Source organism: Piliocolobus tephrosceles, chromosome 2 (genome assembly GCF_002776525.5).
Source record: "Piliocolobus tephrosceles isolate RC106 chromosome 2, ASM277652v3, whole genome shotgun sequence".
In the NCBI taxonomy this organism is placed as follows: Eukaryota; Metazoa; Chordata; class Mammalia; order Primates; family Cercopithecidae; genus Piliocolobus; species Piliocolobus tephrosceles.
The window spans coordinates 67,797,693-67,816,505 of NC_045435.1; the positions used below are offsets into that span (position 1 = coordinate 67,797,693).

The 18,813-nt window shown below is 38.6% G+C and overlaps 1 protein-coding gene across 1 annotated transcript in view; it reads right to left on the reverse strand.

The window, feature by feature from the left end:
* Nucleotides 1-1,239: 1,239 nt before the first annotated feature.
* TAFA1 (TAFA chemokine like family member 1) overlaps nt 1,240-18,813 on the reverse strand; it is a 566,758-nt gene continuing 549,184 nt past the window's right edge. Inside the window, exons 4-5 of the mRNA XM_023199688.1 lie at nt 8,250-8,374; nt 1,240-2,367 (exon numbers count right to left, since the gene is read on the reverse strand). Of these exons, the coding sequence (XP_023055456.1) occupies nt 2,350-2,367; nt 8,250-8,374 (143 nt within the window). The 3' untranslated portion in view covers nt 1,240-2,349. The remainder of the gene's footprint in view (nt 2,368-8,249; nt 8,375-18,813) is intronic.

The window sequence follows — 18,813 nt, forward strand, 5'->3', positions numbered from 1 at the left end:
ACAAAAGAGAATAGCCTTCTTTCTTCCCACTGGATTTTCATTTAGTATTAATGCTTTTAAAAGAGTATCCTAGGGAACACTAATAGTAAAGTCCACTTGTTCAGAGAATTTGGAGCAATACTAATGCTGGCAGCATTTAAAAAATCAAATTAGTTCATCTCACTTTAGGCATGATAGAAACTTTTATGTAAAATCTAGATTTCTGGCTCTTTTGAAAAACTGAAGATGTAACACTGCAGTGATTATACCCTCACATAGAAGTAATTTCTTACAGTTTTTCATTATGCAGCGCATGTGTGCTCCATTAGCCATGTGACCAGCTAGAGGTTTCTTACTTGATTTCCCCTCTTCGAGTCTTTTTTAAAGACGCACAGTGCCCTTTGGTTTATTAAAATCTCTGACAATTCCCCCAGTAAATATCTCTATTTTGTTTTAAAAACTTGCCCAAATATATTTGATTATAGAAGATTTTTCCTTCACATTTTGCATCTGGATCATAAATTCAAAATATTCTGATTTTCTGGTGTGAACTTTGTGCTACCTTCTGGCAAATATTTTGTGAACGTGTTTGAGAAGCCTAGATTTTGCACTCAGGATTCTATTTCTGTCTGGATGCTTTTATAGGCCTTCAAGATGCAGAATCAGTTTATCTGGTTAGAGTGTTTGTGTGTTCAATCAGACTTCAGGCTATCTTGATAGAGATAGGGGAGCCTCTGAATTTGACCTGAGATTTAAATTTAAAAGTTGAAACTATGGGACCCAATGTGCTACTGACCTAATAAGAAGCCATAACAACATTCATTCCAGAGAATGTATTTTGCATAAAAATTGATACACTTACAAGATGACTGGAACAGAAAGTATGATTATGCTATCTCCAGGAAAACTAGAACTTAAGTAGATATTTACTTCTTATAAGCATTAGCTGAGCAACTCTCAAGAAAAGAAAAAGGTCATTCATTTTTTGGTGGGGTTAGCCCCATATCTATTATTCCAGTAACCACTACGAAAGCCCAATAATGGGATCTGACATTTCGGCTTGCTGACTGAGGACACGGCAGTTATAGTGATGGATTTCTGATTTTCAAAATATTAACAATGGAAACAGTAGCCACAATGGAAACAAAGACCTTATGGGAAAAGCTCTGGCTGACTATGAATCTCTGAGCAGGGCATTCTCTGGATTTGGTTAAGGTTGATTCACTAAAAATAAACGGCAAAATAAAGAAGACAGGTAGGTTTAGAAAGAAGTTATTTACCACTTTAATAGGGCTGTCCAACACTTGGTCACATAGATCATCCTGAAACCTAATTGCTTTCATAGCCTTCCTATCTCACAAGAGGAGATCTGAATACTCTTGGAAAAAGCAAATCAAACATAGAAAGAGATGCCATGGTAAGACTTGTTGCTACAGCACTATGTAGTTAACGATGCCAGACTTTGGATTTAATCAGAGGACATTTCTGTAGTCTAGGACAGTTATACAAAGCCTTAAGACATTGTATTTACAGGACTTATTCATGTAGGGATCCATATCCTACCCATAGCTCTGCCAGAGTCTTAATAGCATGGTGGAGTGGCTCCCTTTAGAATCCTCATTTTCTTATATGTGGAAAAGCTAGTAGTTCTAAAAATATTTTCCTGGAAGAGGTTAGAACGGTTATTATATATCAATTGAATATGATTATGTAAGCCAAGCTTGCATGCTAATATTGCACAGGTAGAAAGTAATAAAACAGGACAATGTGCTTCCTTGGGCCATCTGGTAGAAGCAGAAGGAAGTTCTTGATTCAGTATCATTATGATGCCTCAAATTCCAGGAGTCCACCTGTAGCTGGCCTTCTCGTGTCAGTGCCATCTTGAATTCTCAAAAGGGCACATATCTTCCTTGCCGTTAGAAAAAGAAATGACTACCAAAACAAAGCAAAACAGACAAAACATCCAAAACTCAAAGGGGTACACCAGTCGTCTCAAACTGTGGTACTGTTCATTTCTTGAAGAGAATAGATAATATTTCAAAATATTATATATATATATATACATATATTTCAAATGGTACAAAGTAACTATAGATTCAAATTAGAAGACAGTTGATCGTTCTTCATGATCCCCAAAAATTTCACTGAGAAAACCCTTTTTTAAGCCCACTTTCCATGGTGTTGCCAAAATGCTGCGTCTTCTCACTGTAGGATATTTCTTTACATACAGTAAACGCACTGTGATTATCTGGTAGCCAGTCAAAGTGCAAGTAAGAAATCCATTTGGCTTGTATATATGTGAGATGTTTGAGATTCTCAAAATGTATTTTCCAGAGGGTTGGTTTTCCTTTACTACCACAAATGCTTCTGTTAGGTTCTTGGGTGAATCTGAAACCAAAAAAAGACAGACATTTCAGGGATAACAGTGCAAAATGAAGGCACAAAGAAATGTGATTACGCAGAAAATGAGGACACTTTGGATCTTCAGGATGTTGCTTTTTTTCAGATGATCTGAAGTCAAAAATCTTAAGGTTTAGAGCAGTCATTTTCAAATGCTGATCAAATCATATTGATAGGCCACCATATTTTTATCAATGCAATAAATTGATGATGTTACTCCTAAGGAGTGAGACTCTTGGAACAATGCCTATCCAGGACTGGTTTCCTAGGCATGTGACCTATGAAGTTGCACAAGGCCCTATCCTGGAAAGAGCCTCCTGCTTGGTTTAATGTTCTTCTGTTGCCATCTTGAGATTATTAATACTTTTTAAACAAGGGCCCTACACTTTCATTTTGCACCTGGCCTGCATGTTATGTAATCAGTCCTGTGTCTATCTGATGAGAATTTGAACTGAGTAAGTTAATCCACGGTCTTGTGAAGTTGGTCTGTTGTAAGATGTAGAGGGCTGGCACGAGGTGAGGTCGTTGCCAAGGTTAGACCACATCTGTGTAGGAACACACAGATGAGAATCTGTTCCTGTACAAGGTGAGAAACTGTTGCACTCAATGACGCAGTGTTCAAGGGCAATCAAGATTACATTTCTGTTGCTGTAGATGTCTTTTAATCCACTTGAATAGGGTACCAAAGGTTCAAATATTCAAAAGGACACATGTACAGAGAACCACTAATTTCAAGCATAAATAACAATTCTAATAGAGTTGATACCCCTACTCTAGAATTCTAGGAAATATGGCATTTTTCTTTTTCTTTCTTTTTTTTTTTTTTGAGACGGAGTCTCTCTCTGTCGCCCAGGCTGGAGTGCAGTGGCCGGATCTCAGCTCACTGCAAGCTCCGCCTCCCGGGTTTACGCCATTCTCCTGCCTCACTCAGCCTCCGGAGTAGCTGGGACTACAGGCGCCCGCCACCTCGCCCGGCTAGTTTTTTGTATTTTTTAGTAGAGACGGGGTTTCACTGTGTTAGCCGGGATGGTCTCGATCTCCTGACCTCGTGATCCGCCCTTCTCGGCTTCCTAAAGTGCTGGGATTACAGGCTTGAGCCACCGCGCCCGGCGGAAATATGGCATTTTTCTTTATTGTCTCTTACTTCTTTATAGTTTTAGAAGTTGAGTGTTCTGAGGCTAGAGGTAGAAGTCCATTTAAGGATTTTAGAGTTAGGTGGGTGGATTTGTGTTGGGCCAGTTACAGAAAACACCGATTTGACAAGATGGCTATAGTGGTTAAGTGTGCAATCTGGGGTCTTCTGCCTCCTCCTTTTAGGAAATAAAACTTGACTTTACATTGTGTACTAACTGTTGATTTTCTCACTAGTCTGAGAGACATTCACATACTGGAATGAAGCAAATCCAGCGTAGTTTGCTACTTCCCAAGATATTATACCAGATTATGTTCTGCTATTTTAACCTGTTAATTTATCTTTTCCAGTAACTGGTTTTCTCCTCATTTCATCCTCTTCCTCTTCCTGCCTCCAAATAACTGACATTCAGTTTTTAGCTGACATTGTTCCATCATTGTCAAATAACTTATTTTGTCTTTGAAAGGCAAGTAAATCTAGGGACTCCAAAATCACTAAGCCAAAGGGAAATTCAAGCTGGAAATGATGCCAGGCAAACCTGCCTCTCACTTTATTCCTAAATAAGATAGCTAGAAAGATTTTTCAAAAGCCACATACCTCACTCACAATTTTACCACAAGGAAATTCCTTGTGGGTCCCGGATCTTTACCCTAAAACCTTTCTGTTGAATTTTACTCTGGCAATGTAAATTGATAGTTTATTTTCTCAGGTGCAGGACAAAGGACAGAACTCTAAGTCATTCTCTTCTCATCTGAGACAAATGTATATCTGATTGCATCTTCTGATGTAAAAATACAGATTAACTGAGCTAGATGAAGGCCTAGGTGGCTCTTCCTCTACCCCCTATCCACATGTAAATGGTGTATTTGGTGAAAGGCTGGCCAAAGACCAAAAGAATGTAACCATTTGTCTCTTATCTAACCACACCTTTAAAAATTTGCTTCTTTCCTCAATATCCACCCTTTTCCCTTTAAATATTGAAACCCTCAAAATCATCTTTGGAGAAAGGCACAGACCTACCTCTAGGTCATGCATTCATAACCTTGGCCAAATAAACTTTCTAAATTGAGTAAGACCTGTCTCAGATACTTTTCATTTTTACATCTCTAAGGGGGAAGTCTGTCTTTCTAAATTAAGTCATTGTTCCTGAATATACAAGGTATAGACATGTATCTGAATACATGAGATAGAGCCTTCCCAACTTTCAAACTTATGTATTTGATATAATTTAAAGAAAAGACATAAATAAATAGGTATCTAAAACTGCAAGAACAAAATCTCTAGTCAATATTTTGGTTGGTTAGTCTTGCTCCTAAGTACCAACAAAGCGATTTAATAAAGCAATTGAAACAATGATCAAGCAAACACAGGGGGATAATTTGGCCATGAAACTTCACCCAGATGTACTGAGATTCTCCCCAAAAGTGTGTGTGTTGCCAGATTTATTCTACTCCAGGCGGGGTCTTGGAAAACCTCTCAAGGTGAATGCTTCTTTTCTATGGGGTGGCAGCCAGGAGTCTTCCTCTCTTAAAAAGTTATTTCAAATCTCCTGAAAGAAAAGGCTTTGCCTAATTCCACCTATATATTCTCCTTCCTTCTGTGGTAATAATGTCACTCATATCCATTGTTCCTGAGGTTTTTCTTTAGACTGTGGCCTGTTACCTGGGCTAGTCCAGACATTCTGGGGTGTCTGGTAGTTAAGATGAACCACCGCATTTCTACTCTTCACCTTCCTTAAAAAATGAATACCATAAAGTTTTAAATTAGATCATACTTTGAAACATTATTTATCCACATTTCGAAGAGAATTTTGTTCAGGATGATTATTTTGGAAGTAACCTACAAAAGATGAAGGTTGAAACAGTCTTTTATAGGAAAGAGAATGAAGTCTCAGGAAGCTTTCTCGTGATTATCTTTATATTGAAGTTACTTTTAAAATAATAGTATGAAGGAAACTCTCAGTTGCTATTAACAATCTGAGTGTGTTTCTCCAACTTTTTTCTTATCCTGAGTGAACTCTCTTTGAATTAGTCTTACATAATAAAGAACAAAAGAGGTAGTTTTCTTTTTACCTCGTTGATAACAGCAGAACAATGAGAACATGTGACTGACAATAATTAAAGTACATCTGTGAATTAAACCATTTTTAAAGTCAAATTGTTAGAATCAATATTTGAAGTGAGTAAGCATATTTGTGCTCTGATGGAGAAGAATACATAAGGTATAGAAGAAAAGTTAATATAAAATGTGTTTTCAGAGCACACAATCTAAGGACTGGCATTGACACACCATTTATACAGAATAGATGGTTCCTATATACATTATCTGGACTTCATTGGTGCCCTTTGTATTTAAAAGTGCTTATTTCACTGTGAATTTCTTGAGAAGGAGGGAGGAGGGAGGACGTATGTCAGTAGGAGTATTTGAGTCCTCTGAAGGTTTAAAAAGTACAGCTTTTCCAGTGTCCTCTTTTTCCTTTTCTAAGGACAGACTTGAGAATTCTCAGCTGACTGGTGTGCAGCTCACATGGCTGTAGAGTAGTCTCCTGTTTCCTTGCTTGAAATGGATGTACACGTCAGAACAGGTACATCCTCTGTTTTCAAACCAACTGCAATGGTAATTTATTTATCTCATCCATTCAACTGCTTGGGTTGAATTCAGCCCACCCAGGGAGGTAGCAAATGGTGTGCTCCAGTCTCTGTTACTGTGATCGGATCCTACACAATACTCCTGTGTTATCGGAAAATGTCTAGGGTGCATCTGCAACACATCTGATGGTTTTAAAATGTACTCTACAGAGGCCAAATAAAAGAAAGTTACATTGGTCTCAAAAAAGTAGCATTAACAATTTCTGTTTCTGTTTTCATTTTGTTTTGTTTATATTCTGTCTTCCAAAAAGTCTCCTAGTTGGTATCATTGGAATTTCACATACTTAAATCCTGACTTGAATTATTTTTCTCTACTGTGTTTCACATCTAGAGACACCATGAGAGCAAGACTTGCCTTCAGTAAAGGGCAATCAGTTATTTAGAACAAAGAGATTTGGCAGGAAATATATCAGCAATGTGCTTAAAACAAAGGTGGTTAGATTCCAATCATACTGGCCATCATTCAGAATAGCTTAAAACAAACCAATTTGTGAGGGCAACTTCAAATTATTCAGAAGAATCATTTTTAGGCAAAAGTAACCAAAGGGAAACCTAATATCCCACCTTCCACTAGTTAATTAAAATGGTTTCTGTGGATAAGTTGCATGAACCAGGCTCATTTCTGAATAATGTCTTTTGTAGGTGTTTCATTAAAATGAAACAGGATAATCCACATTAAGCTACACAGGCACAGACAGACGCATGTTAGCAAGCTAGGGTGGTTCAGAGGTCCCTCCTGGTAGCAAGCCGGAAATATATGGCCATTTACTACCGGTCAATGTGGTCAAAATAGGCAAGGAAATTTGATACACAAAATGTTTTCACCTATTTTATATGTGAAAAATAAGTTTTATATAGTATTATGTAGCATTAGTTTTGTCTTCTGCATTACAAAGATGCAAGAACCAATTTTATTTATTGAAAAGGTGATGCTGAGAAGGAAGAGTAAGTCAAGATTAATAATAAGGGGTAGGAAACAGAGACATCCTTTCAAATACATCAGACTTTTGGTAGAATAAAAGTTCAGCATATTAGGATTTGTAACCAATGGAGCTTGCTTTAAAAAATACTCCATAGGCTGGGTATGGTGGATCATGCCTGTAATCCCAGCACTTTGGGAAGCTGAAGCAGGAAGATTGCTTGAGGCTAGGAGTTAGATGCTGCAGTGAGCTATAATCACACCACTTCACTCCAGCCTGGGCAACAGAATGAGAGCCCCCTCTCTCAAAAAAAATCTCCTGTAAATTAAAACACACACAGGCATGCACACACGCACACACACACACACACACACGCATACAAAGAGAGAGAGAGAGAGAGAAACAGGGCTGATACTCAATGGGTACACATACATATGATCACACTTGTTAGGTTGACATACTTTTTTATTAGTGGATTTATAATTACTGTCTTAAGCATCCGGAGCATCTCCCATACCTGTCCCCTTTAGGATTCCAAGGCTGTCCAGTAACTACAGGGTTAATACCTGGCTAGCTGAGTCTTCCTGCCGTGCTCCAGCATCAGGGCACTAATTCTGATGGGTTGGATTACCCCACCCTAAAGGTTGTTATTTGTTTAGAAGATCACTCCTGATTTAACCAGAGAAATCAAAGAATGATTTATTCATGCCCCGAAACCCTTTTCAGTTCTCTGAAAGATCATCAAAGAACTCTCTTAAAGAACCATTAGAGAATGGTTTCTGTAGGTGTACTTAAACGCAGACCCTTTCAGCAAATCATCTGGATGAATTAGGGAGGAACTTTATTTGATTATCATTCATGAGCACTATAGATGTTGGATGAGTTATCCGAATAATTACCTCATGATTCCTCTCCCCTCTGACTGGAAACCCAACTTAATTTATGAGTCTGTGACAGAAACACTAAACTGCTCAGTGTGGAAAAGTCAAGTTCAATCTCTAATGCCTCATTCATAGATGGACACTGATCTGCATAGTTAAGAAGGCTTTCTGTCACAGGAGAATCATTCTTCCCTCCTGTGCAAAGCTTCTGTGGATGCTGTTTGCACAGCCCAAACTCAAATAGTACAGTCTGTAACATGCAAAATACATTTGAAATAAATGCACTTACTCTCGTGGTCTTAATTTTGTTGCCTGTTGCGCACATCCATCCGGAATTGTCAGGGAGTGTCTTACATTCTTCTCCTTCTAGGCAAGGCTCCATCTCACACCACCATTTCCCAATCACTATGGAGGCTGTCCAAAAACAGGAAACAACTGTGTTTGAAATTTATCCAAACAACCTGAACACTGACGTTGTGTCCCTCTGCAGATTTCCATGTTCTTGGAAGCACACTAAGTCCTCTTTAATCCTCCATGACTAGTTAAGAAAATTCTATTAAGAAAAATAAGATTTTAATCTCTATGTCTTCCAATGCAAATATAATTATGTGGCCTGGTTTCATCAAGGAGTGTCTTGTTAGGGATTGAGATTGCCTTTTCAAAATTATGACAGTAGGAGAAACCTAACATAGCTGACTCCATCTTGCTTCTAACATTGAAGCTATCTTTGGTCATTTCTGGGCATAGGCCAAGCTAATTTTGGGAGGAATTTAGTTTAAACTTAAAGCAAGGATAATAATAACCCTTCCCAAAAGTAAAGTACCTTTGTAAAACTAATGAAAGGCCACAAAGTTAGGACTATGAGAGAGGCCTGAATTCTCTTAAGATATAGAAGTAGTTAAAAGATAATCAGCTATTGTTCTGGAGGCTGCGAGATTTGTAATTTTCCAATTACTCCTGTAGATAACATCACTATTGTAGAACTGAAAATTGACTGTTTGAGATGTTTTTCAGACTTTTGCATTCTAGCAACCAACTGACTCCACTGAGACCCATGCACTCAGGACTCAACCAGTCCTGTGGCCCCCACCTGGAGGCTGACTTAGCACATGAGGACCATTTGCCACACCTCTATGATTTCATTCCCAAACAATCAACATTCCCCATTCCCTAGCGCCTTGCCCACCAAACTACCCTTGAAAAATCCTAACCTCCAAGACTTCGGGGAGACTAATTTGAGTGAAAACTCCAGGTTTCCCATGTGACCAGCCTTGCCTTAATTAAACTCTTTACTGCAATATCATGGTCTCAGTGAGTTAGTTTTTGTCTGTACAGTGGACAGGAAGAACCCACAGGCAATTAAAAAAATCTTTTTTTTAAAAAATTTTTTATGATGAAAGCATATGGAAGAGGAAGACTCATGAAGGAAATAAAAATATTTTACCCCAAAATATACTTCTTTGACATAGTGTGAGATGGCTGTTCAGAGACCCAGCAAACAGAAGTAGCCCAGCAAAGTTATCTTTCAAGGGGGAGATTTGTATCTATACTGAAAATCTGTACTGATACAACCAGGCTTTCTCTGAAGTCCCCATTGTCCAGTCTAGGAAAAATTAACTGAGAGTCTGAAACTTTTAAAGGCATAAAATAAATATGTACCATCTATTTTCTCTGAGGGCTGCTACCTGTGAGACCAACATTGCTAACCAGTCCTCTTTTTCTCTCCCTTCCCTAACCTGTCTTGCCATATAACCTGATTTACCATCATAACCTCTTTTGGGCCATGCACTGAGTCCCCATTCTTCATGTAACTTCAAGGTAGTATTTAAGTTTTCATACGCCATTAGGGGGTTAGTGTAATCACTGTGATTCTCCCTCATGTACATATTGATAAATTTGTATGTCTTTTCTTTTATTAATCTGCCTTTTGCCCTCGTGCCTTTTGATTTTTCATCAAAATTTCAGAAGATGAAGGGGAAGTTTCTCTTTGCCCCCTACACTTAATTTTTGGGTCTTGAGGAACTTTCATGCTGTTAGCTTTTGTAGAGCACAGAACTTGCACAATTTCTATTCAACAAAGGGGACAAAATGCCTCAATATTCTTCAGAATGACTGAGGCATTCTTCTCAGAAAGGCCAATTTATCCACCAAGCATTAGGGTTTATCCCTTAGCCTAGGGACCTGAAGAATTTCAAAGGCCTGGCAAAAGAAAAAATGAATTGACTGAAAGTACAAAAGAAAAGTTGCAAAACAAAAGTCAAGAGTAATATTAGATGAAAATATTTCCTTACCATCGAGAGTATAGTTGATATGGGTTGTGGTTACCTTTTGTGGGGGGAACTATGAAAAGTTGAGCCTCTGATAAAACTGCCCTAATTTTCAGGAGGAGATAAAGAATGACCACAATTGGAAGCTGGCAATGAATTTAGTGTATGTATTAAATACTTACAGCACAGGTTTTCTGATAACAAATTTTATAAAACCAGTAACTAGAGTCACTCAATGCAAATCAAGAGACTCTCCATTTCCCTTAACGCCTTGACTGAAAAATAATTTCTACACAAGCACCAGTCCTTGCTGTAGCTCCTCCCTGTGTTAGCTCTTCCCAACTCCACCTGAGCTTTCCCCAGTCAGAATCCTCAAAATGTCAGCCAGGTGTTTGTCTCACGATGCTTTCTGGTTGGCTGTTTTTACACTGGACCAGAACCCTTCTTCTTTACTCACTCCCCTCCACCCCCCATGTTCCAAAGATGCTGTCTACTATGATGTTTAAGTCTCATAACAAGAAAGAAGCCGAATGAAATATGATAACATCACAGAGGATTAACATTAAAACGGATGGAGTAAACCCTGCAGCAAAGCAGGAGCACATTAAAATTCTCTCTCTTGGCCGGGCATGGTGGCTCACGCCTTTAATTAGTGCTTTGGGAGGCCGAAGCGGGTGGATCACGAGGTCAGGCGATCGAGACCATCCTGGCTAACATGGTGAAACCCCGTCTCTACTAAAAATACAAAAAAAAAAAACAAAAAAAAAAAAAAAAAAAGCCGGGAGTGGTGGTGGGTGCCTGTAATCCCAGCTACTCGGGAAGCTAAGGCAGGAGAATTGCGTGAACCCAGGAGGCGGAGCTTGCAGTGAGACAACATTGCCCCACTGCACTCCAGCCTGGGCGGCAGAGCGAGACTCCGTCTCAAAAATAAAAAAAAAAAAATCTCTATCCAGTGTTCACTAGAGGATGAGATTGCTGACTTAAAAGCAGAATGGTTTAAACATCCAGACATCTCTCTGCACTTAGGCTTTCCTTCTATGCTTTTCTTACTTCAGTCTTCCCCTTCTTTAGAATTCAGTGTTCCTCAATCTTTACTTTGAATAAAATTATTATGTAGTGAGGAAAGAAAAGAACTTTTATGTGAGGAGTGTGAGCATTTTCAAATTATTAGGCCCAGGGAGGTATAAAATGAGATAGCAATCACACCCTGCTTCCTCTCTTTTGAGACACGCATTCATCTAAGGAGATGGCTTGCAATTGCTGCAAATAGCTATGCATTAACCTAATAATGCCTCAGTGGACACCATATCCCATGCCCCATAGCTTAGCAATGATATCCAATCACTAATTAATGTTATTTCTGTAAACCAATGAGAATTCCTAATAAAAACTTTGCCCCCATCCCCATTTTTTCCCCTTTAAAAACCTGCTTTTAACTATGGCCAGTGGAGCTCATATCCAAGGTTACTTGGGTCTGAGTCTTCCAGGCAGCTATCGTAATTTTGGCTCAAATAAACTCTTCAAATTACATTTTGTGCTTCAGGCTCTTCCCTTAAAGTGACAGTAGGATTCTATATGCAGTCATGTCTACTCTATTATATTGTCAGTTTAAGAAATTTCTCAAGGGTAATTTTGCCATATTTAATTTTTACCTTAAATGTGAACCAGACCAAATTACATATGATGCAATTCCATTGGATATGGCCAGTAAGCATAGGTGGTAAAATCTTCTAAATAGCTCTATTCATATGTAAGACAATGTAATATTATGGTAAAACATAGAGTTCTAACAGAAGACACAAATCCTCTACAGGGTATAGAATGATTGAGAGTTTAAAGGTTTTGTTTTGTTTTGTTTTTGATGGCAGTGATCTGTATCTGGGCGTGGAGTAAAGGAAGATTCTTGTCATGGGTAAAAGTACTTATTTATGTGAATGAACAGATGACAATATTACATAAGAGAAGCACATGTTATAGTGGCAAGAAAAACATACACTACTGAAAGGGAACAAAAATAAATTATAAAATCTCCAGTTACATACATAAGATACAAATCAAGGTTTGCCCGTGTTTATTGAAAACCTATAATCTGAAGTTTCCTTTGGGTGAGCACTTAATCAGAAACAGTTCAGTCACATTTACTACCATTTCTGATGTGTATCCACTTAAAGCCCACCCAATATTTCAAAACTGTTGCCCTGAATCTAAACCATCAAGAATGGAAACCCTTGGTCTTAGCATGAGAAGAAACTGCCTTTCCCAACAGTCCTTCAACTTAGCATTTTGTCACCCTTTTTTCACAGTCATGCAAATAATTCATATCCTTCAGTGGGGTCAGCTTTTTGCATTTTTCTTTTCTTTCTTTTTTTTTTTTTTTTGCCTCCTTCTAAGCCCATACTGTTCTCATGGAAGTAAGTCTCCTGAGATCTCATGGTTTTATAAGGGGTTTCCCCTTTTGCTTGATTCTCATTCTTTCTTGTCTAGCACCATATAAGATGTGCTTTTCACTTCTGCCATGATTGTGAGGCCTCTCCAGCCACATGGAACTGTGAGTCCATTAAACCTCTTTTTCTTTATAAATTACCCAGTCTTATGTACGTCTTTATCAGCAGCATGAAAATGGACTAATATAGCCTCATAAGGATGTGACTGCTCACCTTACTACATACCTTCCCTCTTTTTTTTTTTTGTTCTCCTTACCACCTGGCCCATTTTTCCCCTTTAAATACTGAAGCCCTCAAAACCCTCTTTGGAAAAAGTATAGGCCACAGTCCTGCAGTGACTGGTGTCTGTTTTTCCCAGGTGTATTCTCATCATTGGCAAAATAAACCTCCAAATTGATTGAGACCTATCCCAGACTTTTATTATTATTATTTTGGTTTGCAAAGCTACATTCTCCAATCATAATTTTCTCATAAACTCATTTTTTTTTCTGTAATATATTTTGTAAAAATTTACAATGAGAGAATTTCAAGATTGCCTCCTCTTCACCCAAACTGAAAGCTACCTAAAAACCTTCAGGTTATTTGAAAGATAATTGATCTACTAGATTTAATTAAATGAGCTAATATCAATGCTAGTTAACTGTTTTACAATTTTGTCTCATGGAGATACTTATGACAAGTGATGGGAACCCAAATATGCACCCCCGCAACTACTTATTTGGCATATTTTCAGATGGCTATTCAGAGGGGCTGTAGACACAGAAATAGCTATGAAATGCTGTCTTATGTTTACATACGATTTGTATGTAAACAAGAAATCTACATTAGTGAAGTAAAGAGTGGATGCAAATGGACTTTCTCTGAGCACTGCCCAACGCCCCTACCCCCGCAAAAAAAAGACTCAAAGTCTGACAGAGAAACCATTACCACAGGCTACCATTTATTCTTTCTGAGAGTGCTCCAAGATACCTGAGGGGCTTTTATCTGCATAAGAAGACAGCCTTGATTTGCCAGGTTTTGCCCCTCCCAGTGATGCCACCTCCCCTTCCTCCTCCTGAGAAGACCCAAGCTCCTATTCTTTCCGTAACCTCAGGGTGGTATAAAAACTTCAGTCATCCAGTTCTTTTGGGGTCTCACATTTGTGGTACTCCCATGTCTCTGTACATATTAATACATTTGCATACTTTCTCCTCTGTGAATCTACTGTCCTTTCATTTCAACAGACAGATTGGAACCTTCAGAGAGAAGAAAATTCTCACCCCTACCTAAGAAAAATATGAAGATAAATAATTCTTAAATATTTTGAATTAAGATAGTCAATGCAATAATAAAAAGATTAATTAACATTTATCGAGCGCTCCTATGTGTTTCTCTGTTAGGTATTTTAAATGTATTACCTCAGTCTTTGCAGTAACTCAAAGTAGGTAGTTAGGTTGACATGAACAGGGCAGGAAATGACCCCCCACCAGGAATGCCTGGCAACCATCAGGGGACGGTCAGGTGGTTGTTAAACTGTCTCTCTAAAATAATAATTGGTCACAGCCAGTGCCAGGGAAAGGCAGGCTCCCAACAGATAGAAAACACCTGAAGCTGGTCATCAGCAACTTCCCCATAAGATCTCAGGAGTTGGATGAGTGGGCTCAAGCATGGACACTAAGAAGCAAAATGATGGCGTTTAATAGACCTTCCTCCAGGAATACTCAAGTGATAAGGGAAAAATGCCTCAAATGAGCATGTTCACAACTTCTCAAGTGCTGGCGGATCACTACACATGTGGACAGCCCCCCTAAAGGAAGAATCAGGGGAGATGGGACACAAACCCCAGAAGTAAACCAACTTATAAAACTCCAAGTCAAAGATAAAACTGTATGCTTGGATCTCTCAAGTCACCCGCTTGTCCCTCTTTCAAGTGTACTTTACTTGCCTTCATTCCTTCTCTAAACTTTTAAATAAACTTTCACCTGTGCTCTAAAACTTGCCTTGGTCTCTCCCTCTGCTTTAAGTCATTCGGTCAAGTTCTTTCTTCTGAGGAGGCAGAATCTGAGGTTGCTGCAGACCCATATGGATGTGCTGCTGTTAACAACCCTATAAAGTAGGTATTATCATTAACCCATTTTAAAAGTGAGGAAAGTGAAGCCTGGAGAGATTAAGTAACTTGCCCAAGCTTACACAGGTAGGAAGTGCAGGAATTAACACTAAAACTTAGGCTTGCTTCACCATAAAATCCACGTTGTTTTTTGTTGTTGTTATTGTTGTTGATCATTATAATGCTCACTCAGTGCCTCCTAGCTTTGTATTCAGCATTCATAGAATTGAAAAAAAAAAAAAATTGACTTTTGAGTCCATGAATTCTCTGTGTTGTATTACTACCAAAAATAAATTTCATATCAAACACAAATACTTTCAGAAAACAAAACTATTTAGTTTCTTGTAATAAGGGAGGAGACCACCCCTCATATTATCTTATGCCCAGTTTCTGCCTCCAAAGAAAGAAGAAGTAAAAACTAAAAGGCAGAAATGAAATCTACAGGCAGACAGCCTGGTGCCACACCCTGGGCCTGGTAGTTAAAGATGGACCCCAACCTAATTGGTTATGTTATCTATAGATTACAGAAATTGTATAGAAATACACTGCGAAAATCCCTATCTTGTTTTGTTCCAATCTAATTACCGGTGCATGCAGACCCCAGTCACGTACCCCGTGCTGGCTCAATCAATCACGACCCTCTCACACACACCCCTTTAGAGTTGTGAGCCCTTAAAAGGGACAGGAAATGCCCACTCAGGGAGCTCGGCACTTGAGACAGGAGTCTTGCCAATGCCCCTGGCCAAATAAACCCCTTCCTTCTTTAACTCAGTGTCTGAGGAGTTTTGTCTGCAGCTTGTCCTGCTACATTTCTTGGTTTCCTGACCGGGAAACGAGGGGAATGGCAGATGGTTGAGGCAGCTCCTTAGGCAGCTTAAGCCTGCCCTGTGGAACATCCCTGTGGGGGACTCCGACTAGCCTGAGCAACGCGGATCCCGAGAGTGCTCCCGGGTAAGCATTTGCCCCAGTGGGACACCTCGCCAGAGCAGTGTGTGGTAGGCCTCCGTGGAGGATCAATGCAGTGGTTGAACTCTGGGAACGAACGGGCACTTGGAATCTGGACATCTAAAACTTGGTAAGACTAGTCTTTGAAACTTGTCCACTCTGAGTGGAAGCATGGCCTGATCACCCATGGTGTGCCTTTATTGGCACTTTGGTTTTGGTTTTGTTTTTGATTTTGATTTGGTTTGAATTGCTTGACAGGACTGGTCTTGGGAAGTTGCCCACTCCATTTGAGTGGAAGCGTGGCCTGATTACCCACAGTGTGCCTGTACCAGCACTTTGGTTTTCATTTTTGACTTGAGTTGGATTGCTTGATACTTTGGTTTCGGTTTTGACTTGGCTTGGATTTCTGGATACTCTGATTTTGGTTTGGTGCAAACTGCAAAAGTGTGTGTGTGCCCTTTTTATCTGTTCTTTGTTTTGTGGTGTGCCTGTGGTGTGAGCATGGTGTTTTGTCTTGAGGAAGCATAGATCAGGCACAAATAAGCTCACCCTACTAGGAACTACGTTGAAAAATTTCAAAAAAGAATTTAAGGGAGACTATGGAGTACTATGACACCAGGAAAACTTAAAACTTTGTGTAAGATAGACTGGCCAGCATTAGAAGTAGGTTGGCCATTAGAAGGAAGCCTGGACAGATCCCTTGTTTCAAAGGTATGGCACAAGGTAACATGTAAGCCAGGGCACCCAGACCAGTTCATGTACATAGACACTTGGTTACAGCTGGTTTTAGACTCCCACCCCCAACACACAGTGGTTGAGAGAACAGCAGCATAAGCAACTGGCAGAGGCAAGGAAAGACCAGCAGAGAGAGAGAAAGGAAAGAGACAGAGAGGAAAAGAGGCAAAGAGAGAGAGGAAGAGACGGAGAGGAAGAGACAAAGAGGGAGTCAAGGAGAGAGACAGAGGAAGAGACAGAGGCAAAAGGAAAATCATAGAGAGACAAATTCAAAGAGAGAAAGAAAGAAAGAGATATACAAGTAGTTAAGAAGAAAAAAAAGTGTACCCTATTCTTTTGAAAGCCATCATGCCAATTGTAATTTGGACAAAACAAGGTCTTATTAATAGCAAAGGATAATTAAAATCCCAAACTTACAAGGTTTTCAACAAAAGTAAAATTTGCTAAAAGTTAACAGTGTAACATGTATTACAGTAACTTCTATTCTTGTGGCCTTAGACAGTCTAGTCCACAGACATAAAAAAAGGTTCACTTTGGAAAAGAATGGTTATCATCTTCAAAAAAAAAAAAAAAGAGAAAAAAAGGGGGGTGTGGAGTTTATATAAAAAGTGTTATATGATAAATTCTTGTTCTGAAATAAATTAACTGGTTGTTTAAAGAAAGAAATGTTTGTAATAAGTCAGAAAGTTAAGGCATGTCAAAAATTCCCTGTAAAAGTGATAAAAAAAAAGATTATAAAAAAAAGTGTGTTAAGACAAGAATTTATGCAAAAAATGTTGTATAATTTAAAAGTAACTAGGCCTCCTAAATGTAAAACTACTGGAAAAAAAAAAAAAAAACAGGTTATATGCAAGGTGTATAAGAGAAGTAAAATATACCTTTGGCAAAAGGATTATAAGGAGGCATAAGAATGTACATTTTTACCTACATTCAAAAGTTAAAAAAATTAGTCTTGTTTTGAAGGTTTAAGCAAGTTTTAAAACGTTAATTGTAAAGAACATTCTGTGTGTAAACATATTAGCTAAAGTTAAAGAAGTGTCATCCAGTTTTTCTGTGAACTGGACATTAAAGTAAAAGCATAACAGGTTTTTCTTAAAGCACCAACCTGCTCTTTAGCAAAAATTATAAAAGGTTAGAAAGAGTCTATAAAATCTTACCTTATGGTCAAACATTAAAAATTAAATAAATATGTCTACAAGGTTTTATTAAAATTAGGTTTAACATTAATAACACACTAATACAAAGATAAACATTTAGCTTATCTGGTATAAAAATCATACGAGAAGCACTGTTAAATGTAAAATGGTATTTAGTTTTCTTTGGTTTAAAAACTAATAAAAATAGATGCTGAAGGAAATTTCTCAGTAAAAAGGCACTAAGGACTATAAAGTCCACTGCCAAGGTCCCCACATTTAAAACAAAAGGTCAATTTCTTAAAAATTATATACTTGGTTTATCTTCCACTTTCCTTTCTCACAAAATAAATAAATAGATAGATAGATAGATAGATAGATAGATAGATAGATAGATAAATAAATAACAAAGTCTTTTCGCACATGTACCACCCCTGGAATTTCTGGTAAACCAGCACCAGCCTGAAGATCACATTCTCATCAAAAGGTGGAAAGAAGAAAAATTTGAGCCAGCCTGGGAAGGACCCTACCTTGTGCTGCTAACCACCACGACTGCTGTTCATACAGCAAAAAAAGGATGGACTCCTCACACCCGAGTCAAGAAAGTGCCACCATCTCCAGAGCCATGGGCCATAGTCCCAGGGTAAAACCCTACCAAACTAAAGCTAAGAAAAATTTAACTCTTTTAATCTATTACTCTTTCTTCTTTCCTCATTCTATTGCTGACCATCTAGTTATTAACATAACCAAGTCAATTTTGCCTCAAACTATTGCATGTAATGCTTGCCTTGTTATACCCTGTGAGGACTTGCCAAGTCAAAGACAGCTTTCTACTTCAGAAAAGTACTTCTGTCCCTCCTGACTGTCCTCAGACTAGGCATTAGTAAACTAGGACCATTTAATCTGGGGAGATTTCAATAAAGACCTCAGTGCCAACCAGGAGTGTTGCCCCCCAGTGTAGAGCTTTCATGCCATAGTTGGTCTAACATTCTGTGGACCACTAAAGAGCAAGGATGGACTGCCCCAACCAGTTTTTGTAATTTCCCTAAAACCATACATTCATTTTACTAGAGGCTCATAGAAGTGAAAGACTTAAACTTTAGCAATTAAGACAGGATACCAAGATGCAAATGCCTGGTTAAAATGGATTGAATATTCCATCTGCACGTTAAAAAAAAAAAGCAATTGTTATGCTTGTGCACATGGCAGGCCAGAGGCCCAGACTGTCCCCCTTCCACTAAGG